The sequence below is a fragment of the Engystomops pustulosus genome, chromosome 3 (genome assembly GCF_040894005.1).
Source record: "Engystomops pustulosus chromosome 3, aEngPut4.maternal, whole genome shotgun sequence".
Taxonomy (NCBI): Eukaryota; Metazoa; Chordata; class Amphibia; order Anura; family Leptodactylidae; genus Engystomops; species Engystomops pustulosus.
In genome coordinates, this window is record NC_092413.1 from 178,937,525 (window position 1) to 178,962,914 (window position 25,390).

Genomic DNA, 25,390 nt, shown 5'->3' on the forward strand with positions numbered 1-25,390 from the left:
GAAGCACAATTTAGGTTTTCAAGCTTCGTTTTCACTAGATTGGTAATGGGGGGTACCCCCGAGGTACCAGTACAATAGAAACTCCCAAGTAGTGAACCCATTTTGGAAAGGGCACCCCTCAAAGAATGTATGTAGGCTTGTATGATCATTTTAACCCCCAACACGCTGGTCAAAATTGAATGCAAAGTAAATGGTGCAGAGTAAAAATTGTGTTTTTATCTCAAAAAAGTCATTTTTGTGCCTCATATACTGTGCCCAACCCATGCCACTTTAGACAAACACCCCAAAAATCATTCTGGGGGTTGTCCTGAGTACGGCAATACCACACATGTGCCAATAATTTACAGGCTGGGCACACGGCAGGGGTCAGGAAGAAAGAAGCACAATTTAGGTTTTCAAGCTTCGTTTTCACTAGATTGGTAATGGGGGGTACCCCCGAGGTACCAGTACAATAGAAACTCCCAAGTAGTGAACCCATTTTGGAAAGGGCACCCCTCAAAGAATGTATGTAGGCTTGTATGATCATTTTAACCCCCAACACGCTGGTCAAAATTGAATGCAAAGTAAATGGTGCAGAGTAAAAATTGTGTTTTTATCTCAAAAAAGTCATTTTTGTGCCTCATATACTGTGCCCAACCCATGCCACTTTAGACAAACACCCCAAAAATCATTCTGGGGGTTGTCCTGAGTACGGCAATACCACACATGTGCCAATAATTTACAGGCTGGGCACACGGCAGGGGTCAGGAAGAAAGAAGCACAATTTAGGTTTTCAAGCTTCGTTTTCACTAGATTGGTAATGGGGGGTACCCCCGAGGTACCAGTACAATAGAAAGCCCAAGTAGTGAACCCATTTTGGAAAGGGCACCCCTCAAAGAATGTATGTAGGCTTGTATGATCATTTTAACCCCCAACACGCTGGTCAAAATTGAATGCAAAGTAAATGGTGCAGAGTAAAAATTGTGTTTTTATCTCAAAAAAGTCATTTTTGTGCCTCATATACTGTGCCCAACCCATGCCACTTTAGACAAACACCCCAAAAATCATTCTGGGGGTTGTCCTGAGTACGGCAATACCACACATGTGCCAATAATTTACAGGCTGGGCACACGGCAGGGGTCAGGAAGAAAGAAGCACAATTTAGGTTTTCAAGCTTCGTTTTCACTAGATTGGTAATGGGGGGTACCCCCGAGGTACCAGTACAATAGAAAGCCCAAGTAGTGAACCCATTTTGGAAAGGGCACCCCTCAAAGAATGTATGTAGGCTTGTATGATCATTTTAACCCCCAACACGCTGGTCAAAATTGAATGCAAAGTAAATGGTGCAGAGTAAAAATTGTGTTTTTATCTCAAAAAAGTCATTTTTGTGCCTCATATACTGTGCCCAACCCATGCCACTTTAGACAAACACCCCAAAAATCATTCTGGGGGTTGTCCTGAGTACGGCAATACCACACATGTGCCAATAATTTACAGGCTGGGCACACGGCAGGGGTCAGGAAGAAAGAAGCACAATTTAGGTTTTCAAGCTTCGTTTTCACTAGATTGGTAATGGGGGGTACCCCCGAGGTACCAGTACAATAGAAAGCCCAAGTAGTGAACCCATTTTGGAAAGGGCACCCCTCAAAGAATGTATGTAGGCTTGTATTATCATTTTAACCCCCAACACGTTGGTCAAAATTGAATGCAAAGTAAATGGTGCAGAGTAAAAATTGTGTTTTTATCTCAAAAAAGTCATTTTTGTGCCTCATATACTGTGCCCAACCCATGCCACTTTAGACAAACACCCCAAAAATCATTCTGGGGGTTGTCCTGAGTACGGCAATACCACACATGTGCCAATAATTTACAGGCTGGGCACACGGCAGGGGTCAGGAAGAAAGAAGCACAATTTAGGTTTTCAAGCTTCGTTTTCACTAGATTGGTAATGGGGGGTACCCCCGAGGTACCAGTACAATAGAAAGCCCAAGTAGTGAACCCATTTTGGAAAGGGCACCCCTCAAAGAATGTATGTAGGCTTGTATGAGTATTTTAACCCCTAAGGTGCTGGCTCAAATGTAATACAAAGTGAGTAGTGCAGAGAAACAGTTGTATTGCAATTTATCAAATATGCCATTGAAGTGACAGAAGTATTTTGCCCAACTCATGCCACTGGGGAAAAACACATCAAAAATCATTCTGCGGGTTACCCCGGTTAGGGCAATACCCCATAGGAGGCAATAATCTGTAGGATGGTGACACGGCAGGGCTCAAAAGGGAATAACTTGTTGGAGCACAGACATTGTACTTTTTTTTTTCTTTTTGGCATCATGAAAGATTTGTAGATGCCAATAGGGGCCAGTACAGTAGAAACCCCTAAGAACTGACCCTATTTTGGAAACTACACCCCTCCATGAATTAATCTAGGGGTATAGTTAGCATTTTAACCCCACAGGTGGACCCCTGAAAAAGTGCAAAATGGATAGTGCATAGTAAAAAATATCTATTATGTCATTTTGTGCCCAGCTGCTGCCATGGGAGACAAACACCCTAAAAATCATGATGCATGTTTTCCCGGGTAAAGCATACGGGACAGTAATCTACAGGCTGGGCACATGGCAGGGCTTAGAAGGGAAGGTGCGGCATGATGTATAAGCTGTGCGTCAGGGTAACAACAGGGTACTCTAAAAATCCAGGGATGTATGATAAATTCGGAAGCAATCTTTCATACATAACCCTGGTTTTTCTGGGCATGTCTCACAGTGATGAATGGTGTCCTTCCGAATGCCATTTTTGGAGCACACCCTGCACCTCTTTTGTGACCTTCCCTTGCTGGCTGATTGGGGAACTACTCCTGGAAAGTGCTGCCCTGGTACAATACGTGATGTGGCCTCACTTCCAGATGTGCTAGCACTCCCCCCTTCCTGGTCTCCAAAAAGAAAGTACTTTATTACCATCTCTTGAAATTCCAGGAAAGTTCCCCTCTGGCCGGCATATCGATGCAGCACATAAGCATTATACAATGCCATCTGCATGATGTGCACGGCCAGCTTCTTGTACCACACCCTCGACTTCCGCATGGCATTGTACGGCTGAAGCACCTGGTCAGACAAGTCCACCCCTCCCATGTATTTGTTATAATCTAAAATACAGTCTGGCTTGGGGGTTTCTGTACTGGCACCTCGTACTGGGACAGGGGTGGTGGTGTGCTCATGTATTGTGGTTAATACAAGGACCTCTCTCTTGTCCTTGTACTTAACACACAGTACAGAGTCGCTGCATAGTGCCCTGCTTTCGTGCCTTTTAAGTTTTTGCCCAAGCAGCGACTTAGGGAGACCTCTCTGATTTCTGCGTACAGTGCCGCATGCCGCAGTATTTCTGGAAGTGAGGCACTTGAACAGGGTAGTGCTGGTGTAGAAATTGTCCAGGTAGAGGTGGTAGCCCTGGTCCAGCAGTGGGTGCACTAAATCCCACACTATCTTCCCTGTAACACCCAGGAAGGGGGGGCATTCTGGGGGCACTATAGAGGAGTCCTTCCCTTCATATACCCTGAACTTGTATGTGTACCCTGATGAACTTTCGCACAGCTTATACATTTTCACACCATATCTTGCCCTCTTATTGGGCAGGTACTGGCGGAATTGAAGTCTCCCTTTGAATTGTACCAGGGACTCGTCTATGCTCACATGTTTGGCGGGAGTATATGCCTGGGCAAACTTGGCACTAAAATGATCTAATATGGGCCTGACCTTAAATAACCGATCATAACTGGGGTCACCTCTGGGTGGGCACTGTGTGTTGTCAGTGTAGTGCAAAAACTTATGGATGGCTTCAAAGCGCATCCTGCTCATTGCCATGCGGAACATGGGGGTGTGGTACAGTATATCTGTGCTCCAGTAGTCCCTGATTGAAGGCTTCTTTACTATCCCCATAAGGAGTATTATGCCCCAATACTTGTACATCTCTGCTGCAGTGACAGGGGTCCACCTGTAGGGTTGTGCATAAAAGGACGTGGGGTTTTGGGTAATATGTTGTGCAGCGTAGAGATTTGTCTGAAATATAATAATATTTAGCAGCTCCTCATCAAAAAAAAACTTAAAAAAGTCCACAGCTCTGAGCCCTGTCGTGTCAAAGTTAATGCCAGGATGGCCCAAAAAGTCAGGGACCTGAGGGGTATAATTATCTGGGGCTACCCATGTGGGGTCAGTGGAAGCCCCAGACGCTTCTCCTGCAGAAGTCCCAGAAACTTCTCCTGCAGAAGTCCCAGGCACTTCTCCTGCAGAAGTCCCAGGCACTTCTCCTGCAGAAGTCCCAGGCACTTCTCCTGCAGAAGTCCCAGGCACTTCAATTGCAGAAGTCCCTGGAACCCTACGGCGCCTTCTTGGGGGTCCTTCCAGGTCACTGGAAGATGAGCAGGAGGATGATGATAGGTAAAAGGGACCATCATCCCCACTAGCTGACTCGGTGTCAGAGGCAAGCATGTTATATGCCTCCAACACGGTGTACGTCTTCTGAGACATTGCACACAAAAAAAAATAGAGAACAAGAAAAATTAGATAATGTGCACCAAACTACACGGATAAACCGTCTAGCAGGCACACAAAAAAAAAATATAATGCACACCAAACTACACGGACAAGCCGCACAGATGGCACACACAAAAAATAATGTGCACTAAACTACACGGACAAGCCGCACAGATGGCACACACAAAAAATAATGTGCACTAAACTACACGGACAAGCCGCACAGATAGCACACAAAAAAAAAAGATAATGCACACCAAGCCACACGGACCAGCCGCACAGATGGCACACAAAAAATAATGCGCACTAAACTACACGGACAAGCCGCACAGATAGCACACAAAAAAAAAAAGATAATGCGCACCAAACTACACGGACAAGCCGCACAGATGGCACACACAAAAAATAATGTGCACTAAACTACACGGACAAGCCGCACAGATAGCACACAAAAAAAAAAGATAATGCACACCAAGCCACACGGACCAGCCGCACAGATGGCACACAAAAAATAATGCGCACTAAACTACACGGACAAGCCGCACAGATAGCACACAAAAAAAATAATGCGCACTAAACTACACGGACAAGCCGCACAGATAGCACACAAAAAAAATAATGCGCACTAAACTACACGGACAAGCCGCACAGATAGCACACAAAAAAAAAGGTAATGCACACCAAACTACACGGACAAGCCGCACAGATAGCACACACAAAAAATAATGTGCACTAAACTACACGGACAAGCCGCACAGATAGCACACAAAAAAAATAATGCGCACTAAACTACACGGACAAGCCGCACAGATAGCACACAAAAAAAAAAGATAATGCACACCAAGCCACACGGACCAGCCGCACAGATGGCACACACAAAAAGTAGCTATGTACGGGTACACCTACGGCGTTCTGGAAAAAAATATTACCAGGCACCGAAAAAAAACCTATGTGCACCGCGCAAAAAGGCGCTACAAATGCACCTAGCTTGCCCTAAGACAAACTAACTACCGCTAAGATTGCTAAAGATTCTGTGCAGCGCTATTCACACGGCGCACTGAAAAGTGCGTCCAGTGCAGAACAACGCTAACACAGCGCACTGAAAAGTGCGTTTGGGTTCAGAAGGGACAGACAGGGAAAAACGGAAGACACGTGGGATCACACAAGGCGATCACACAGGGAACACACAGGACACAGGAAAAAACAGATAGGATGGGAATTTGTAGGGAACAATAGGGATCAGATAAGGATCAGAACACTATTTATAGTGTAAAAGTGTATTTTGGTGCACACAGTAACGCTCTTTCCTCTCTCCAGCGATACCAAACCAAAATGGTGCCGCTGGAGGAAGAGGAAAGTGCTAAAAGCACGTTTTTTAGCCTAAAATCGCTGTAATTGGCCAGTCAGGTTTGACTGGCCAATCACGGCGATCGGCGGGCGGGACCAATTTGATTGGTCGGGTGACGGAGACAGGAACTCCTCCTGCCTCTTTCACCCAAATTTCAGCCCGATGTCACCACGTCTCGCGACGTGGTGACAATTCTAAAATAGTATGCGCTCGCGCCGTAGCTGTACTGCGCTGAGCGCCAATAGTGGGAAGCTGCGCAGTACAGCTACGGCGCGGAGCGCTAAGGGGTTAATTGTCTGCTTCCAGTGAATATAAATGTGTCCATGGTCATGTGAAGTCACACAAGTGCACGGCTCATTATAACACACAGCTCGGATCACTTTAATGAACCGTGTACCTGTGTGACGTCACATCACCATGGACAAACTTCTAATCACTTGAAGCTGGAAATGAATAGTGTTTATTGGACCCAAACCTCTAAGTTCGGGTGCATACTGAACTTTACAGGTTCATGTCCCCCGGACCAGACAAGGGCCCTGGGACCAGGATCGTCTCAACTTCCCCCAGGCAGCAGCATTTAATTGGCTGTGGCCGCAGTAGTTTAAATTCTGTTGGCAACTTTTGTTAAAACAGTTTACACCCAAAATTTTAAAATTATAAGTCGGCTCAACTGGATCTGAATTTTAACGGGTCAGCTCACCACTGGAAAGTAGGCTTTTTATTAAATGAAGGCAAGTACAGATCTAGGAATTGATTCAGAAAGTATATTGGAAAATTATTTAACTTTTCATTACAATAACAATAGCATTTATATGCTGAAACATATGCGACCTGGGTCTACCTTTTATTTCTAGAACATTCTTTGTATTGTATCATAACCTGCAAAAAACATTCCTTATGATAAATACTGTGAAAGACAATAACAGTAGGTAATATAAGGAAATCATGAAAAAATGCACATAAGCAAAGAATAACCATTTGCAATCAGTTAATTTCCTTTGTGAGCCAAAAGGCTCTATACCACATTGCAAGGAAGATACCAGAGCATAAGTGGAACAGTACCAAGTCCCGGTTTCGTAGATTTCATTTAATAGGTGTGACTAATTAGTTTGTTTTGTAGATGTAGGCGATACTATGACTCAGACAGCTTGTGGCTAACCCAAACCTGTAATCAGAGGGTTTTTTTTTTAAATCCTGGTCAGTTCTGACATTGAATAATTCTCCTGGGATGTTAGAATCAATGGCACCCAGTATCCGAGTTGTGCTTACATATATTCCCATGGCTGCCTGGTCTCACAACAATCAGGTTGGGTGTGTTTGTCTCATTTGGCTAAGTGTCAATGTTAGATTTGGCTGCTAATATGCATTGCTGGCATGAGAAGAGGTGTAAACTATTAGTAGTATATAGTAAATGTTACCCATTACAAAATTACATTAGAGATTACCTACATAAAATACATTTATAGAAATAATAATAGGCTGTATGGATGTATCACTAGTATGTTTTTAATGTTTCAGTTTAATGGGTTTTCCCATACTGAATTTCCCTAGGATATGTCCAAGGATCCTCTCATTGATGGGGCAGAGTGCCAAGTGATATAGATGCATTGCTGTGCAGGGAGGTGTGAATGGCTCCAAGCCCATATATCACATACATTAATTTATTGATGTCTATGTTTGGGTGAGGAGGATGGGTATCATATGGTGCCGGCCAGGTCAGGTTTCTCTTGGTGGATGCAATTATAAGTCTGGGTTTGTTGAGTGCCATAGAATTCACCGACTGTCTAAAATTGACAATATTCCAGAGTGTCAGACTGAGTGCTACTATTAACTTGTAGTCCAAGCAGAGAAATGTCAGCCAGTCGTAAAATTATGGCATATTCTAACAATACGAGGTAACATTATTTGATGGTATTTCTTCTATTGACAACTTATCCACAGCAAAGTTCCTCAATAGGAGATTTGTGGGGTTCCAACACCGAAAAGACCCTCAAATAAGCTAACCAACAGAGAATGAAACAGAAAACACACAGTTCTGTTCTCTGTGTAGTGTCTGAGATGAGGCAGTGAAGCTCAGCTGTCAATCATATAAATGGGAGTGAATCTGCAGTAACCAGGTCTGACCACTATATGTAGAATGGAGCTGTCAGGTTCCTATTCCATTCTCTGTCGATTAGTTGCTGAGAACAGTCCATCTGTGGAAGTTTGGCGCTGTATCCTTACACACTTAATTTTGAAGAACTATTCAATGTGTATGTTATAAATAGTTTTTTAGAAAAATTAAAAATCTGAATGTATTTTTCAGTAGTTAGCATCACCACTGCTAGATTTTTATAGTATTTTGTATTTCTTAATCCGACAAAAAGCTGCTTGTACTTCTGGAAGAAAATAAAAAAGTTGCATTCTTTCTCTACTTCTTATTTACTTCCAAAAAAATTGAATAACAGATCATATTTACTTTGTAAGTTGTGCAAATTGGTTGCACTTCCTCGGTGCTGTGACTAGACAAGTCATTATGGTCCAATAGCCCACCGTGGCTCTGTACAACCTGTACAATGGCCTGGGCAATGCGCCCTTCATAGAAACCTGGTTTACCATGTAGAGACAGATCCTGCAAAGACAATGGGAAAACAGGGAAAGTCAGTTCAATATATGTTGGCAGGGCTTGAATTATACATATATTTTCCATATAATTTCATGTTTCAATTATTGAAAGTATTGGAAATATTATATATGCAAACAAAGTAGTATTTCCAATTTATATTTAAATGTATGTGCAATGAAAGATAATAGATTCCAAATTTGTATTTAAGTCAAGTATAAAGTCAAATTGTTTATATATTTATTAATTTTCAGTAGGAGTCACAGCAGGAGTAAGTATTCACATGCCCCCTTAGAGGTCCATTTTTTTTTCATTTTTCCGTTGCCAAATCAACCTACTAGTATGTTTTGGAGTGTGGGAGGAAACCGGAGGACCCGGAGGAAATCCACATAAACACTAAGAGAACATACAAACTCTTTGCGGATGTTGACCCTGAGACATGAACCCAGGACCCCAGCGCTGCAAGGCTATAATGCTACCCACTAAGCCGCCATGTTGCCCATATATATTTACATACATACACACTAATTAATTAGCTTTTATGACCTCTAGAGGGTTACAAAAATAGCAGTTATGTCATATTTTAAGTAAAGGAGATCTATTCTCTAGGTTGTTATAATAACAGAAAATACTAATTTATATTTGCAACACCCTCGCCGATGCAATGGCGAGGGAGGGTTTGCGAATACGTCCCACCTGCATGTAATCACCTTACACAACATGGTCCTTATAGGACATAGGGGTATTGCAGTGGTTAATCCTGCCTGGCAAGGCAGGAGTTAAGTATTTTGTATGATGCAAGATGCTGTTGTCCAATGATATGTGTTACATCCTGTGCTCTGTAAGCTGAGATGTGATTGGTGGAGCAGCCACCACTTGACCAAAGGGAGGTAATAAAACCCCCTGGCCAGGAATGTTCTGGGTCTTTTCAGAGATCTTTTCAGAGAGATTCTGTTGTAGGAGAATCAGTGAGTGAGTGAGTAATCTCTGTCTGGCCCATACCAGAGTAGGAAGAGCCTAGCCCCTGCCTCTGAAGAGTGGAGTAATAGATTAGAGTTAGTGTAGTGAGGAAAAGGGGTATCATCTTACCTTTAAAGGTGATACCTGAAGCCCTACAGGACAAGCTGAAGCTTCCTACCAGGACACAGCTGCCTCCCAGCCTGCTCTCTACATCCAGGCTAGTGAACTATCTCCTGAGGCTCCCTCCAACTCACATCTCGGCACTCCATCTACCTGTTAAAGGCACGTTTGCTGCGGTTCCTGCGGTTCAAATAAAGAACTGTAAGTTGTTTTCTTCAACTTCTGTCTCCGTCTGGTCCCTGCTACTACCCCTGCCTGCATCACCGGGCACCCTGTCCATCACCCAGAGACTCACACTCGGGACACTAAGGGGTTGCCCCAGGGAGATCCGCTATAGCAGCCGCTCCCTCATCTTTTCTTGCCAACACCACCCTGCTGGAGACCTGCCAGGCTGTAGGACAGCCCTCCGGTTCCCCCGTACCAAGCACCGTGACGATAGCGTGTTTAGGCCGCAACCCGCCAGCCACTCCGGTACCGCGGGCCCCGGCTGTCTCCAGGCCTCACCGCAAAGGGCTAGGCCCCGGTGGGGGATGTTGCAAGTGGCGTCACGAATCACAGGATATATACTTCTGTGCCTTATCCTGGCACTAAAGACTGTACTTTATTAAGAAAAAGACTGTGCTGCCTAACCCTGCTGCCATCCGGGTTTAGGCCCAAGTATTTGTGTGTTTCTACATTGAACTTTATACTGCTGCCACGTGCTGTCGAGCGCCGCTCCAGCACTCAAGAGGTTAATTCCTGCAAGGACTGTGTCAGCTCTGCTACATCCGGCGCTGCTGCGCCTGAAGCATTTACCTCAGAGGCGTGTGGCGCAGCAAGTATTTCCAGCCCGCCAAATCCTCACTGGCGGGAACTCCAGAGGCGTCACTAGGCTCCGCCCCCTGCGCGAGTGGCGCGAAGTACCGTAGAGGAGGAGCTGGAGCGTGTGCGGCCGGCAACGAAGAGGGTTAATCGGCCATCTTGGATTTCGGCGCAGGCCGTGCCTGAAGCCTGCCAGCAGTGTGCGCCTCATCACTGAGCCCTGCTGCCTGCCGGACATCGGGAACGTAGACTTTCGTGCACCGGAGCTGTCCTGTCACCGCGGCTGATCCTGAGTGAGTACCGCTTGGGAAGTTAAAGGGGGGTAGAGATTGTTTCCGATGCTAGGTTATTGGCTCACCTCCCAGGGAATAGTGACTGTGTCTTAAAGTGCCCACGTCCCATTCTAGCCATCGCCCATAGCAACGGACATTGTGTAACCCTACAGACTTCCCTCAGCTAGGCCAGTCATGTCCGCCCAGGACGAAGATACGGGACTGGCGCAAGTCCCGTCCCCTGGTCCCTCCTCAGGGTACCAGAGCATGTTAAGTCCTCCAGAGAGTCCCTTCAGCCCTGCTACAGCTAGTGCCCCTGGGACTCCCACCATGATGCCGCTGACTATGCCCTACTATCTGGGGGCCCCCTGGTTACCCTACTACGAGGGAGAAGCACATACTCTCCCTGAATTCAGGGACAAGTTGTTAGCCACCTTCGCCTTGCTCCCGTTCACAGAGGAACAGAAAGTGGGCATCCTCATCGGGCAGTTGAAAGGACCCGCTCTCCGGGAAGTCAAGTCTTGGCCCCGAGAACAGTGTCAGAACGTGGTCCGGATTCTTGATAGGCTACGCAACACCTTTGACAAGTGTACTGTCTCCGAGTTGAAGCAGGAATTCTTCGGGAAAAGACAGAAGCCCCAAGAGTCCCTCCGAGACTTTGCCCTCTCCCTACAGGAGACATGGAAGGCCATCACCTGCCTTGAGCCCAAAGACGCTGAAACCTCTGATCAAACCTTAAGGGAACAATTTATTAATGGACTTGTTGATAGAAATCAAAGGTGTCAACTAAAGATCATCTCTTCCCAACATGCCCAGGCCTCTTTCCTTGAGTTTAAGGAAATTGCCATTGACATATTAGGGGACCGACCGCCTACTGGACCGCAGAAAGAGCCTGAATCCGTGGAAATGGAGGAATCTGCTCTAGCTTGCTATCCAACGCAGTCGACATCACCTACTCCTGCGGCTACGGAAGTTGCTGACTTAGCAGGACAGGTCTCTAATCTGGCGGACACCCTGCATAAAATCCTCGATCGGTTGACCCAGGTGGAAGTGACTGTCTCCGCTATGAGGAGGAAACCTCCAGAGAACCCGGTACGGTCAGCTACTCCTCGTGAATCTCCGACTAAGCAGCGCCCAAAAGAGGCGAAGTCGTTAAGCACCTGGAGTCAGAAGAAACCCCGCCAGCGGTGCAGCTACTGCCATAAATATGGGCATGAAGAGAATGATTGTCGTCAGTTAAACGACAAACCCTTGGAGCTAAGGGACGACCTCCAAGGGAAGAACTTGTAAGTCCCCGAGATGCTAACTGGATGCCCAGGTTCGTGGGGACTCGCCCCATGGTTCATGTAACCATCAATGGAGTTACCCTACCGGCCTTAATTGATACCGGCTCTCAAGTGACCACCCTCCGGAGTGCTGCCTTCGAGAAATGCCGAGGAAAAGCATCCCTAGTCCAGCCTCCAAAGGCTTACTTGAACATTATTGCTACGAACGGAAAACCCGTACCCATCCGCGGCTACTGGGAGCCCACGCTAACCATTGGAGACACTGAGTTAACCAGACAGGGCGTAGTGGTGACACGTGTGCCCGAAAACGGTAACTTCTCCCTGGTACTGGGTACCAATGTCCTCCGCAATTGCTACCCTGAAGTGCTGAAGGCTCTCCACGACTCCCTGCCAACAGTGCCCAACGGTTCCCGGAAGGTAATTCAAGAGACTATGCAGGTTCTAGCGGCGCAACAGAAGTTTGCTGGCCCTAATGGAGAAATCTGCAGAGCCCGGATCAAGGATCCCCAACCTGTCCGCCTTCAACCTGGGACTGAGACGTTAGTATGGTGTCGAGCCTGCATGGGCGTCCAAGGTCAAGACTACCAGGCGATAGTAGAACCTCTACCAGCTGATGAAGACCTCCAAGGGAAGAACTTGTAAGTCCCCGAGATGCTAACTGGATGCCCAGGTTCGTGGGGACTCGCCCCATGGTTCATGTAACCATCAATGGAGTTACCCTACCGGCCTTAATTGATACCGGCTCTCAAGTGACCACCCTCCGGAGTGCTGCCTTCGAGAAATGCCGAGGAAAAGCATCCCTAGTCCAGCCTCCAAAGGCTTACTTGAACATTATTGCTACGAACGGAAAACCCGTACCCATCCGCGGCTACTGGGAGCCCACGCTAACCATTGGAGACACTGAGTTAACCAGACAGGGCGTAGTGGTGACACGTGTGCCCGAAAACGGTAACTTCTCCCTGGTACTGGGTACCAATGTCCTCCGCAATTGCTACCCTGAAGTGCTGAAGGCTCTCCACGACTCCCTGCCAACAGTGCCCAACGGTTCCCGGAAGGTAATTCAAGAGACTATGCAGGTTCTAGCGGCGCAACAGAAGTTTGCTGGCCCTAATGGAGAAATCTGCAGAGCCCGGATCAAGGATCCCCAACCTGTCCGCCTTCAACCTGGGACTGAGACGTTAGTATGGTGTCGAGCCTGCATGGGCGTCCAAGGTCAAGACTACCAGGCGATAGTAGAACCTCTACCAGCTGATGAAGACATGCCCATTCTAGCCGCCAGGAGCCTAGTCACCGTATCCCGAGGACAAGTACCCATTCGATTACTAAATGTGGGAGACTCCCCAGTGGATCTGAGAAAGTACCAAGCCGTAGCCACTCTCTTCAGTGTCTATCCTGAAGACTTGGTGGAAACCGCTCTGCCTCCCAACAGTTGGAAGTGAAGCAAAGTGCTGAAGGTGAGCCTGCCGAGCAACCCTGGTGGCTTGAGCTCAATATTGGAGATGACGATTTTACTCCTGCAGACCAAGTGCAAGGTGTCCTGGATGTCGTTATGAAGCACCACCAGGCCTTCAGCAAACACCCACTGGATTTTGGGCAGACTACTCTGATCCAACACACCGTCCCTACTGGCTCTCATCCTCCTATCAAGGAACGGTACCGGCCCATCCCTCCAGCCCGCTACCAAGAGGTGAAGAAGCTGGTACAAGAGATGAAGACAGCCAACGTTATCCGGGAGAGTCACAGCCCATGGGCTGCCCCGCTGGTCCTTGTGAAGAAGAAGGATGGAACCCTTCGATTCTGTGTTGACTATAGGAAGATCAACAATATCACCCACAAGGACGCCTATCCTCTGCCTCGAATCGAGGAATCCCTCGCAGCCCTAGGGTCAGCTGCCTACTTCTCTACCCTGGACCTGACTAGTGGCTACTGGCAAGTGGCCATGGCACCAGAAGACAGAGAGAAGACGGCTTTCACCACCCCAATGGGCCTGTTCGAGTTCAACAACATGCCGTTCGGACTATGCAACGCCCCAGGCACATTTCAACGGCTGATGGAGAGATGTTTGGGTCATCGCAACTTCGAGACCGTCCTGCTATATTTGGACGACATCATCATATACTCCAAGACTTATGAAGACCACCTCCACCATCTGGCTGAAGTCTTCCAAATCCTGACCCAACATGGGTTGAAGGTCAAGCCATCCAAGTGCCACCTGCTACAACCTAGTGTCAAGTACCTGGGACATGTGGTGAGCGCTCATGGAATTGAGCCAGATCCAGAGAAGATTGCAGCTGTCCACGACTGGCCTACCCCATCAACCGTACGGGACATCAAAAGCTTCCTGGGATTTGCCAGTTATTACAGGCGTTTCATCCCGAAGTTTTCCCAGCTGGCGGCTCCCCTGCAAGAGCTCCTAAGGGGCCTGCCAAAAGAGAGCCAACGTTCCCGAGTATCCATTGAGTGGACGGCCGAACGAGAAGCTGCCTTCCAGATGCTCAAGCAACGGCTGACTGAACCTCCGGTGTTGGGATATCCAGACTACAGTCTGCCTTTCACCCTATACACTGATGCCAGCAAGCAAGGTCTAGGGGCGGTATTATCCCAGCTCCAAAACGGAACTGAAAGGGTCATAGCCTACGCCAGCCGTTCCCTCCGAGAACCGGAGCAAAACGACCAGAACTACAGTTCCTTCAAGTTGGAGTTTCTGGCGTTAGTCTGGGCTGTGACCGAAAAGTTCAAGGACTACCTAGCTGCATCATCTTTCACTGCCTTCACAGACAATAATCCGTTGGCGCCTCTGAACACCGCACGTCTTGGAGCACTGGAACAACGGTGGGCCTCCAGACTTGCCAATTTCAGCTTTACCATCAAGTACCGGGCTGGTAAGACCAATGACAACGCCGACGCTCTGTCCCGTCTCCCTGACCAGTGGGAGGGACCCTCCACGGATGCTCAGTGGGAAGATGTGGAGATGCCAGCGTTCTATGCCCGGTTTGTGCGTCAAGATGCCCAGAGAGTTTACTCCCTACCGACAGAGGCAGCGCCAGCTACTCCTCAAGAAGAGTCAGAGCCCCCTGCGGAAAAGGACCTCTGGATGAGTCTTCAGGCTGATAGCCGTGCCATAGGAGAAGTAATGGACTATCTCTCTAGTGGGCGAGTGCCTGAAAGAATCCGGCGCAGAAGAGCTGATGGAGAACTGTCTCAATTGTGGCGCCAGAGAAAGACTCTGAGCATGCACCAGGGTCTGCTGAAGAGAAGAACTCTGGACCCTATCACTTATGACCGGCTATACCAGATTGTGATTCCCAGGAGGGACGCCAAGATAGTACTGGAAATGTACCATGACCAGTCCGGACACTTTGGCGCTCAGAAGACTGAAGCCACCCTCCGAAGGCGATTCTACTGGGTCAACATGAAGTCCGACATTGAAGCCTGGTGTCGAGAATGCCCAGCCTGCGCCATCGCTCGAGGAGAGCGACACAATCAAAGGGCCCCTCTACGTCCCATTGTGAGCCAACGGCCCTTGGAGATCCTGGCATTGGACCACGTGAAGTTGGAGCCCAGCAGATCCGGTCACAGTTATGCTCTTACGATCATCGACCACTATACCAAATTTGTGGTTGCAGTACCTGTCAGAGATCTGTCTGCAAGGACTACCGCAGCGGCCCTGTGGAAGAGCTTCATCCTCCCCTATGGCTGTCCGGACCAGATCCTTACAGACCAAGGAACAGCATTTAAGTCCCAAGTCTTCCAGGAGCTGTGCACCCTATATGGCTGCAAGAAGCTGAGGACCACAGCTTATCATCCCCAAGGCAACGGGCTTTGTGAAAAGATGAATCAGACTCTAATCAATATGCTGAGGACTCTGACCCCTGCAAAAAGGGCTGACTGGCCAAAACTATTGCCCGAATTAGTGTACCTGTACAACAATACCACTCATTGCTCCACAGGATACACCCCGTATTATCTGATGTTCGGGAGACACGGCCATCTCCCTGCTGATATGACCTGGGACATGGAGTCCCCTGATTCCCAGTCTTTACTCCCTCAGACTGACTGGGTTCACGAACACCAGAGGCGTCTGGCGGATGCCAGAGAAGTTGTGGATCTGCGGTTGGAAGAGGCCCGAGAGAAACAAAAAAGGGACTTCGATCGTAATGCCTGTGCTGAGCCTTTTGCCCCAGGAGATCGAGTGTGGCTGCGCAACAACCATCCTACCAGTAAGCTAGATGGGCGTTGGGAGCGTGAGCCATACCTAGTTAGGGACAGTCTCTCCCCTGAAGTCTACGAGATTTCAAGAGGAGACCGTCCACCACTCCGGGTACATAGGAACCGGCTGAAGAGATGTCTTCGTCCTTTTGCCCCTATGTCTACACCTCTCACCTCGACCCCCAACTTACAGACCTCCTTGTGTTCGCCTACCCCCAGTTTCTTGGAACTTGTGACTGTGCCTCAATTCTGTTTTGTTTCCACTCCAGTAAGAGGTACCTCGCAGAGACCATCATCCCCACCGCAGTCTCCAATACTGCTGCCTGTGGAGGATGATCCGGCTCCACTGTCTGCAACCCCTGAAACATCACAGCCAGCTGAGACTCCGACTCCAGCGCCTGAATCAGAGGACGACGATGAGGAGATTGTTATCTTCTCCAGGCCGGAACTTCGAAGGTCTCAAAGGGAGACAAAAGGTAAAGCTCCTGCGTACCAGTGACACGCAGAAGCAGGAGGCAGGTACGCTTTTCTGACACCGAAGTACTTACCACCGAGGAAGATGCAGAGTAACCCCTGAAGGGCTGTAGCCCGCTTCAGGTACTGTACTATGTACATATTGTATATTTCTGTCCTTACCCCAAAGAGCCAGAGACTTTCCTGAGACTCTCACCCCTATTTATCTCAGTCAAGAGACATACCTTGAACTGATTATTGGCCTGTGCTATGATAGCACCCTTCCTCTGCCACAGCAGAGATTTCTTCAAAGGACTCTGTCCCTCTACCCATAGAGGAGACCCTTTGCTTCTCAGTGCACTTTTCCCCACATCAAGGGCTGTACCCAGAAGATGGACTTTGTTACTAGAGACCTTCTGAGAGACTTTCGCCAGATACTCCAGGGACAAGTTGCTATGTCTATTGACTATTATTTTGCACTTAATGCCTTTCCTTGTAAGTACGGACATTATGTTTGCACTTCCATGCCTTTTCTTTGCAGGAAAAGAGACATTTGATTCTGCTACCCTGAGTAGCCTATCTACCTCTGTAACGTTTGCAATGTTATAAGATGTGTACCCATTGGGCTTCTAAGCCAATGTGAATTAACCTGTTTGCCCACTGTCATATATGCCAGTAGTCTGCATTAACCCTTTCATAGGCTTTTCAGGTTGTAGTGTGGCTGTGTCGGACCGTCTCTATGTAGTACAATGTTTTATTGTGTCACATATGCCAATGTATGCATATATACACTATATAATTGCCGCCAGGGAAGAAGCGTTGATAAAACAAATATACAGGCCTTGGTGCAAGGAGTGGATTACAGGACATGACACCACACCTTTCCTACTGTACAGTTCGGTTTAATGGCGTCAGCGACCAACTGTCATACAGCTACATGTTTTGTCTTAGTCCGACACCAACCCAGGTGCCTGTCTCCAGGACCATGGGCGGTTTGTCCCTACACCTCACATAGTCTGCACTTCCCAGAAGTGCCCTTAGCCCCCTCCGTGCCCCAAACCATCTGTAGTCGAGCCGAGGGCGGCTCTTTCAATTGCCCCCGGGGTATGCAACACCCTCGCCGATGCAATGGCGAGGGAGGGTTTGCGAATACGTCCCACCTGCATGTAATCACCTTACACAACATGGTCCTTATAGGACATAGGGGTATTGCAGTGGTTAATCCTGCCTGGCAAGGCAGGAGTTAAGTATTTTGTATGATGCAAGATGCTGTTGTCCAATGATATGTGTTACATCCTGTGCTCTGTAAGCTGAGATGTGATTGGAGGAGCAGCCACCACCTGACCAAAGGGAGGTAATAAAACCCCTGCGGTTCCTGCGGTTCAAATAAAGAACTGTAAGTTGTTTTCTTCAACTTCTGTCTCCGTCTGGTCCCTGCTACTACCCCTGCCTGCATCACCGGGCACCCTGTCCATCACCCAGAGACTCACACTCGGGACACTAAGGGGTTGCCCCAGGGAGATCCGCTATAGCAGCCGCTCCCTCATCTTTTCTTGCCAACACCACCCTGCTGGAGACCTGCCAGGCTGTAGGACAGCCCTCCGGTTCCCCCGTACCAAGCACCGTGACGATAGCGTGTTTAGGCCGCAACCCGCCAGCCACTCCGGTACCGCGGGCCCCGGCTGTCTCCAGGCCTCACCGCAAAGGGCTAGGCCCCGGTGGGGGATGTTGCATATTGTTTCAGAGTTGCAGAGCCATTTTTTATTTTTCTGCAATGACAGTTTTGTGACAGTGTTTATTTGTGAAAAATTCCTAAATACGTGACTTTCTTTTGTTGGTTCATACTTAGATACATATGAGTTTTTGAGTTTTTTTCCACTACTCACATAGGCCATTATATTATACAGATAGTGGAAGACTAAATCAGCAGATAGAGGACACAGCTCTGCCTTATATACAGGCAGTCCCCGGGTTACATTCAAGATAGGGTCCGGAGGTCTGTTCTTAAGTTGAATTTGTATGCAAGTCGAAACTGTATATTTTATAATTGTAGATCTAGACAAAAATTTTTTTGGCCCCAGTGACAATTGGAGTTTAAACATTTTTTGCTGCAATGGGACCAAGGATTATCAATAAAGCTTCATTACAGACACTTTACAGCTGATCATTGCAATCTGGGACTATAGTAAAGCATTCAGAAAGCTTCACCAGAGGGGTCTGTCTGTAACTATGGGTTGTGTGTAAGTCGGGTGTCCTTAAGTAGGGGACCGCCTGTACATTCACTGATGTTATGGAACAATATCAGCAACAAGCTATTGTGGGTGTACTGATGCCTGATGTTCTCCCTCTACCTTAAACCATTAAAGATTCCACATTTGTTGGCTAAAGCATCTAAAGGGTTTAAAACCCCATCTCACACCGCGATTCCCCTTCCGTCCCACTCCTAAAGAGAATTAAAGGGGTATTTCCATTTCAGCAAGTAGATATTTTTATAATGAAAAGTTATCCAATAGACTTTTTGTATCAATTCCTCAATGTTTTCTACATCTCTGCTTGCTGTCCTTCTATTTTAAGCCTCATTGCTTACTTTCTGTGGATAAAAAATGGATCCCTGGTCATGTGATGTCACACAGGTGCACGGCTCATTATAACACACAGCTCTGATTACTCTCTGTGATACTTACGAGGCATGCACCCATTTTTTATATGAAGTAAACGATGGAGCGTCCTCTAAAATTACAGCCAGCAGGAAGTGATACAGAAAATATATAGGAAATTGTAGAACCTTTCATACAAATACCATTTATTCTCTGAAACAAAGCAATCCCTTTAAAGTTTCCACTACTTCTCAGATTTTTACTTCCAAACTAATGATCACTCTCATAGACTTCTCTTTGGATGACATCTAGAATCTGGATACACTGTTGTGCCCCGTGTTATGTCATAAATTCTAGGTGTGTAATGTTATCTTAATAGGAAATTCTAGGCGTGTATTGTAATCTTACTAGGTACCAGGTGAGATAAAGGATCCCTACATCAGATATCATGAGTACGAGCAGTCTGTCTTGTAGCACAGAGATGAACCGATAATATATATTGGCTTGAACAAGATATAATCTATGTTTTCAGAAGAACTGTAATAAAAATTATTAGCATGTCCTCTGATTTATCAGATTGTCTCAGTGACTTATGATTCCTTCACAAACATAAATGATACAAATTTTGTGGAGGATGTTGAGGTTTAGTAACAAAAAAGTATTTGGTAAAATAATCAGAGTCTTATGGAGTTTGTACATAAATACTTTCTTATAATTAATTCTAATTGTTGCACAAAGTACATAGGTCGTGATCTAACTACTTAGAATTTAACTTCTTAGGTTAGAGCCTCTTAGTAAATCTGGTGTACGGTACAATATTAAGACTTGCATATTGAAATTAATAAATTCCTCCTGTGTGCAGTCTCTTTTCTAAACATTTATTCCTTTTTTATTATTCTTTCTAGATTCCTTATTTTTATGTTGTGTTAACAAATAATAAAATAAAATAACTTGATGTAGAATTGTGTATTGATGTAAATACAAAAGACTTCGGGTACATTAACATCAATGCCGTAGCCCATTTTTGCTTTACAGTTTTTTATTCGCAACCTTCCAAAAGCCATTACTTTTTTATATTTTTTAGATTTAGCTTGTTATAAGTTGTTGTTACAATCTACTGGGAAACTTTTGTGCCTTTTTTATGGTTTTCCCCGTTTTTTGCAGTCCAAATGTAAGAACAAAATTTGTATAAAATACCAAATGTGTATAGCTGTTTTATGTTTGAATTTTTTTTTTTAAATGTAATCTTTAGAAAAAAATTTATACTGTAACCTTTTTTACACCTTTTACACCAGTAACCTTTTTTACAGTCACAGGGACACATTTTTTATGCCTGAAATGTGTTAAAAACCCTTAGAAGAAGTGCAATTTTTAGTGTACGGTTAGGAATTGCATCTATTTCCCTTATTACGCCACCTCTACAGTGAGTAGGCATGGAAGGGCATGAAGGAAGTGTGGCCAACAGCAAAGTGGGCCAGTGCAGGGAAATTCCTACCAATAGACGGGACCTGGCATAGAACTACCCCACTGGGTGTTGGGGGAAAATAATAAATGTACCCCACAGAGTGTATGGCGTAAATTTTTTTTCTTGGGATGAGCTGAATCATCATTAATAACATTTAGGGAGTTGTACAACCTTTTGAGCACTTTTAATTTACATTTTTGTGGGTGATGAAATGGCGAAAAAGTAACAATTCTGACATTTGAAAAGTATTTTCATTTAGAGTGTTATGTAATTTAATTTAATGAAACTGGATTGTAGCATATTGCAAATATATCCTTTCTATATCACAGCCTGGCTGAGGCGTGCCGGAGATCCAAGAATGACGGGCCTTGGGTAGGGGCCTATGAGATGCTCCCAGCTGTCATAGCAAATCAAGGATTGTGGTGGGGGTGTCTTCTAGCTAACACATGTGCTGTGAGTCAGCCCCCCCAGACAGGTTACCATTATGTGAATAAAATAGATGAATACCAACAAGCCCCATAGCCCCACAGCAGTATCATAGCAGTCAAACAAGATTTGAGCAAATAGAGTCAGTAATTTTTATGCCGCTTATAGACATGAGAGATAATTTGTATCTCTAGATTATTCTTGGAATGGATTTCACTATCCTATACAGTGAACCTGGAAATCCCAAGAGAATACTCAGGAAAGTACTTATTAGCAGATCACAAGGTAGAGCTAAGATTAGCTGAGTTGCACAATCACTGACATCATCCATTTGGCAATGTCATTATATACGTCAGTGTACAGTCACTTGTGTTCAATTATTTCAGTTGACAATCGAGTCACATTGTTGAAAACCAAATAACATATCCTCTGCAACGTTAGGTAATATTTATAGATTTAGAGGGAAGCGAAAAGAAATGTGAATTCAAAAACACCTTGAAAAGCATTTGTCGTTCTGAACAAATCAGAAGCCATTGTAGCGGTGATAGAAGAGTAAAAAACCATGCTTTTCCTACAACTAATTATAAATATATATGATCTGATTTAAAACCTTTTTGGTCAAGTTGGAAAACATTCAAATAAGTAAATCAAAAAGTTGAGTTGAGTGAGTATTCAACTTCATGAGTACAAGCTAAGCTTTGGAATTCCCTGTTGTGCTCTTGATCTTCTAACAAGTACTTTTTAGATGTGATGCTCCAAAGGACATTTTAGCAGTTCTACAAGCTAACTTTCCATATACAAATATGTCATGAAATACAAAAAGATAATAAAATACATTTGTACCTTAAATGTTCTTGCCAAAGATGGGTTTCTGAAGAGCTGTCCATGCTGTGGGGCTTGTCCATTAATCAGAAGGTCTGCCCCAAATTTGTTATCGGGAGACTGGAGTTTGTAGGCTGCAGTATTCCATTGGAAAGCACTCACTTCAGAAACAGGGAATCCAGATTCAGCTAAATCAATCGCTGGTTGCAGAATTTCTTCAAGGTTTAGCTAATGATAATTCATAAATTGAGAGAAGAAATTAGAGTAAAAGGGGTTGTCCACATTTAAAAATAAATCAATTGACCCATCCTGACAGTCACAACGCAAAAGAAACCAGTGTACCCCCAATCATGGTTCAAATCAAAGTAAAGTATTAAGGTGTCTCTATTAATAGTATTTCCCATAATGCCCTATTCGCAGTCTTACAGTGTCCTTATTAGCAGAGCCAACCAGAGCTATCCCCGCAACAAAATAAGGTAACCTTTATTATACTAATGTCAGAGTGCTTTTATAAAATATTGCCAGCAAAATGTTTGCCCATATACATCTTCTACCCTGAGTGGTAGACTGGTAGGGGAAACCACATACAGGCGGTCCCCTACTTAAGAACACTCGACTTACATACGACCCCTAGTTACAAACAGACCTCTGGATATTGGTAATTTATTGTACTTTAGTCCTAGGCTACAATAAACAGCTGTAACAGTTATCAATGGTGTCTGTAATGAAGCTTTAGTGTTAATCCTGATTCTTATGACAACCCAACATTTTTTAAATCCAATTGTCACAGAGACCAAAATAGTTCTGGCTGGGATTACAATGATAAAATATACAGTTCCGACTTACATACAAATTCAACTTAAGAACAAACCTACAGACCCTATCTTGTATGTAACCCGGGGACTGCCTGTATATATTTTTCACTAATTTCATACAACCTTTTCTAGTAGTTTTCTTGTATACCCCTTTATGTATTGTGCATCACTATTTATAACTCTTCAATTACCTTCTTACTTCCAAACAGAGAGACAGTATCAACCCAAGCAGCAGCGGCACCAGGCACAGTGACATTATGTGCATGCATAGGAGGTAGGGGGTTTTCTTCATTAAATCCTTGTTGGTTGAGCAATTCCAAACTCAGGGCCATTGGACTTCTGCCACTGGAAAAGAGAAATTTATTTGTGACTAAGGAAATATTTGTGGTGCACAAAATAAAAGAAAACAGGGCCATTGGTTTCACTAGCCAAATCCCGGGTTGTGGACTTGGTGACCATAATGGTAGAGTAGTAGTTGGACTTGGAGATAGGGAAATTGAGGAGCAGGAGTCGGAAGTTTGGCTTAACAACTCCTCAACCTTAGCTAAATGTCTCATAAATAAACCACAATACCTAGATTATTTCCTCTATATTACATATTAGTAGAATACATACAGTTTATAGATTTCTACGCATGCTATGGGGCCTAACCATTTCAAGTTAGAACCTAATCGGTGGGGGTCTTGTTCTTACTAACCGATGGAAAGATATGTTAAGCATGCTCGACCTTCCACTCCAGTCCATAATATGGGAGTGTCTGAAGATCATGGCATAGTGCTTGGCTATCTCCAGAATTCCCATTCACTGTTAAGGCATCAGTAGATCAGAGTTTCGGTACAATAATATAATTTCGAGCTTAATCTGGTTAATTTGTAATCATTAGTCTTGCAATGCAACAAAAGAAGTGTAACAGAGGTGTGTAGCCATCTGAGATAACAATGTATGACCAGTATACTAGAAAAATGATAATATTTGGTGGCAAAAAATACTCTCAAAGTAGTGGTCTTAACTGTATTAAGCAGCAAAGGTTCAATAAATGAATCATGAAACCCAATGTTTAATAAGATGTAACATTAGTCTTTTAATGCTTTTGAATGTAGTGAGAGTGAGCGCATTCAAGCTCCATTCACACTGCTCCTAGATGCAGTCTTCAGGCTGTAACATGGTACCATGATTTGGAGATGGGATCAGGTCACCGCATCAAGAGGAGTGGAAGTGATTGGCAGTGATAAACAGTGAGCTTTGTACCAGACCTTATGCTGTGATATTCACATAATGCAGGAAAGGGCATCTACCACCAAGATGAAAGACTGTATGCAAATTAACCTGAGGGGCTCCTGGCTCCATTAACACCTATGGAGCCTGGAAACCCTCAGGTTAATTTGCATACAGTCTTTCATCCTGGTGGTAGATGCCCTTTAAAATGTGTGGGCTATACAAATAAACCAGTTGTGTTTTATCAAAACTTCACAGCAAATACTGTGTTTTTAATTCTTTTTAATTCTTATATCAAATTTCTTTTTTTACATTGTATATTTATGTGAAAGAGATTGGGGCTCATTTACTAATGGTCCGAATCGCGCACTTTCGTCGGGTTTCCCAACGATTTCCGATTTGCCCTGAATTGCCCCGGGATTTTGGCGCATCGGCGCCGAATTTCACGCTACAGAAATTGGGGGACTGGCTGTCGGACAACCTGACGGATTCAGAAAAACCGCGGAATTTAAAAAAGAATTTTGTCGCAAGATCAGCACTTACATGCACCAGGAAGAAGCAGGTGAACTCCGGCGGACCTCGGCGCAGCAGTGACACCTGGTGGATATCGGCCGCAAGTGAATCCCGGCAGACCCGAATCCTCGACGGAGAACGCGTCGCTGGATCGCGACTGGCCGGGTAAGTAAATTTGCCCCGTTGTGTTCAGCTCACCATCTACCCTAGATTGCTCAAGTGCAGGTGAAAAAAAATTCACCTAGAACTCCATTGCTTTCATAGATAAAATGATGAACTCTATTTATCTTCACATAAGTTATCTGTAATTACAGCAGGAACTGACAATTTAACTGACCTAACAATTCGTTTCAACCCAAGTTTAAGAATTTTCTCTTGTGGATTATATATTAATCGTATGGGTGGAGGGTTTTATGAACAGTTTTGCTAATAATTAGAAGTCTTTAGATTGTTCAATTTGGAAAATTCCACTATTTAAAAGACAAACACTAGCAATTTATTAAGAATTTTAAAAATACACAATGTGTCACACCATACAATGAATATGTCAAGATAAGACATTACAACATGGGAAATTAAATCATTCATACAAATCTTGATATGTCTATGTTGATAAGAACTTACAACCTACAAAGAAATAGGAGATATAAGCATGAATAGATGTCACAGTCTATGGGGAATAGTCCCTTAGGACTAAGAGAGTGGACTCCCTGGACCACCGCGGGAGATAACAACCTTAGCCGCACCCGGGAGCGGAGTCTAAGTGAACTCCTGGTCTTCGCCAGAGCCCGCAGGCAGGCAGGACCACGGGAAGGCAGGCAGGCAGGACCACGGGAAGGCAGGCAGGCAGGACCACGGGAAGGCAGGCAGGCAGGACCACGGGAAGTCAGGCAGGCAGGACCACGGGAAGTCAGGCAGGCAGGACCACGGGAAGGATAACATGGAACAAGGGAACACAAGAAACCAGGAACACGGGAATAG

General features: G+C 45.3%; 1 protein-coding gene across 3 annotated transcripts in view; it reads right to left on the minus strand.

Moving 5' to 3' along the window:
* The window catches only part of LOC140122349 (glutathione hydrolase-like YwrD proenzyme), a 97,569-nt gene that overhangs the window by 30,446 nt on the left and 41,733 nt on the right, over positions 1–25,390 (minus strand). For all 3 annotated transcript variants that reach the window (XM_072143107.1, XM_072143105.1, XM_072143106.1), the window contains exons 4-6: positions 22,873–23,026; positions 21,888–22,094; positions 8,312–8,464 (exon numbers count right to left, since the gene is read on the minus strand). In XM_072143107.1, coding sequence (XP_071999208.1) covers positions 8,312–8,464; positions 21,888–22,094; positions 22,873–23,026 — 514 coding nt within the window. The remainder of the gene's footprint in view (positions 1–8,311; positions 8,465–21,887; positions 22,095–22,872; positions 23,027–25,390) is intronic.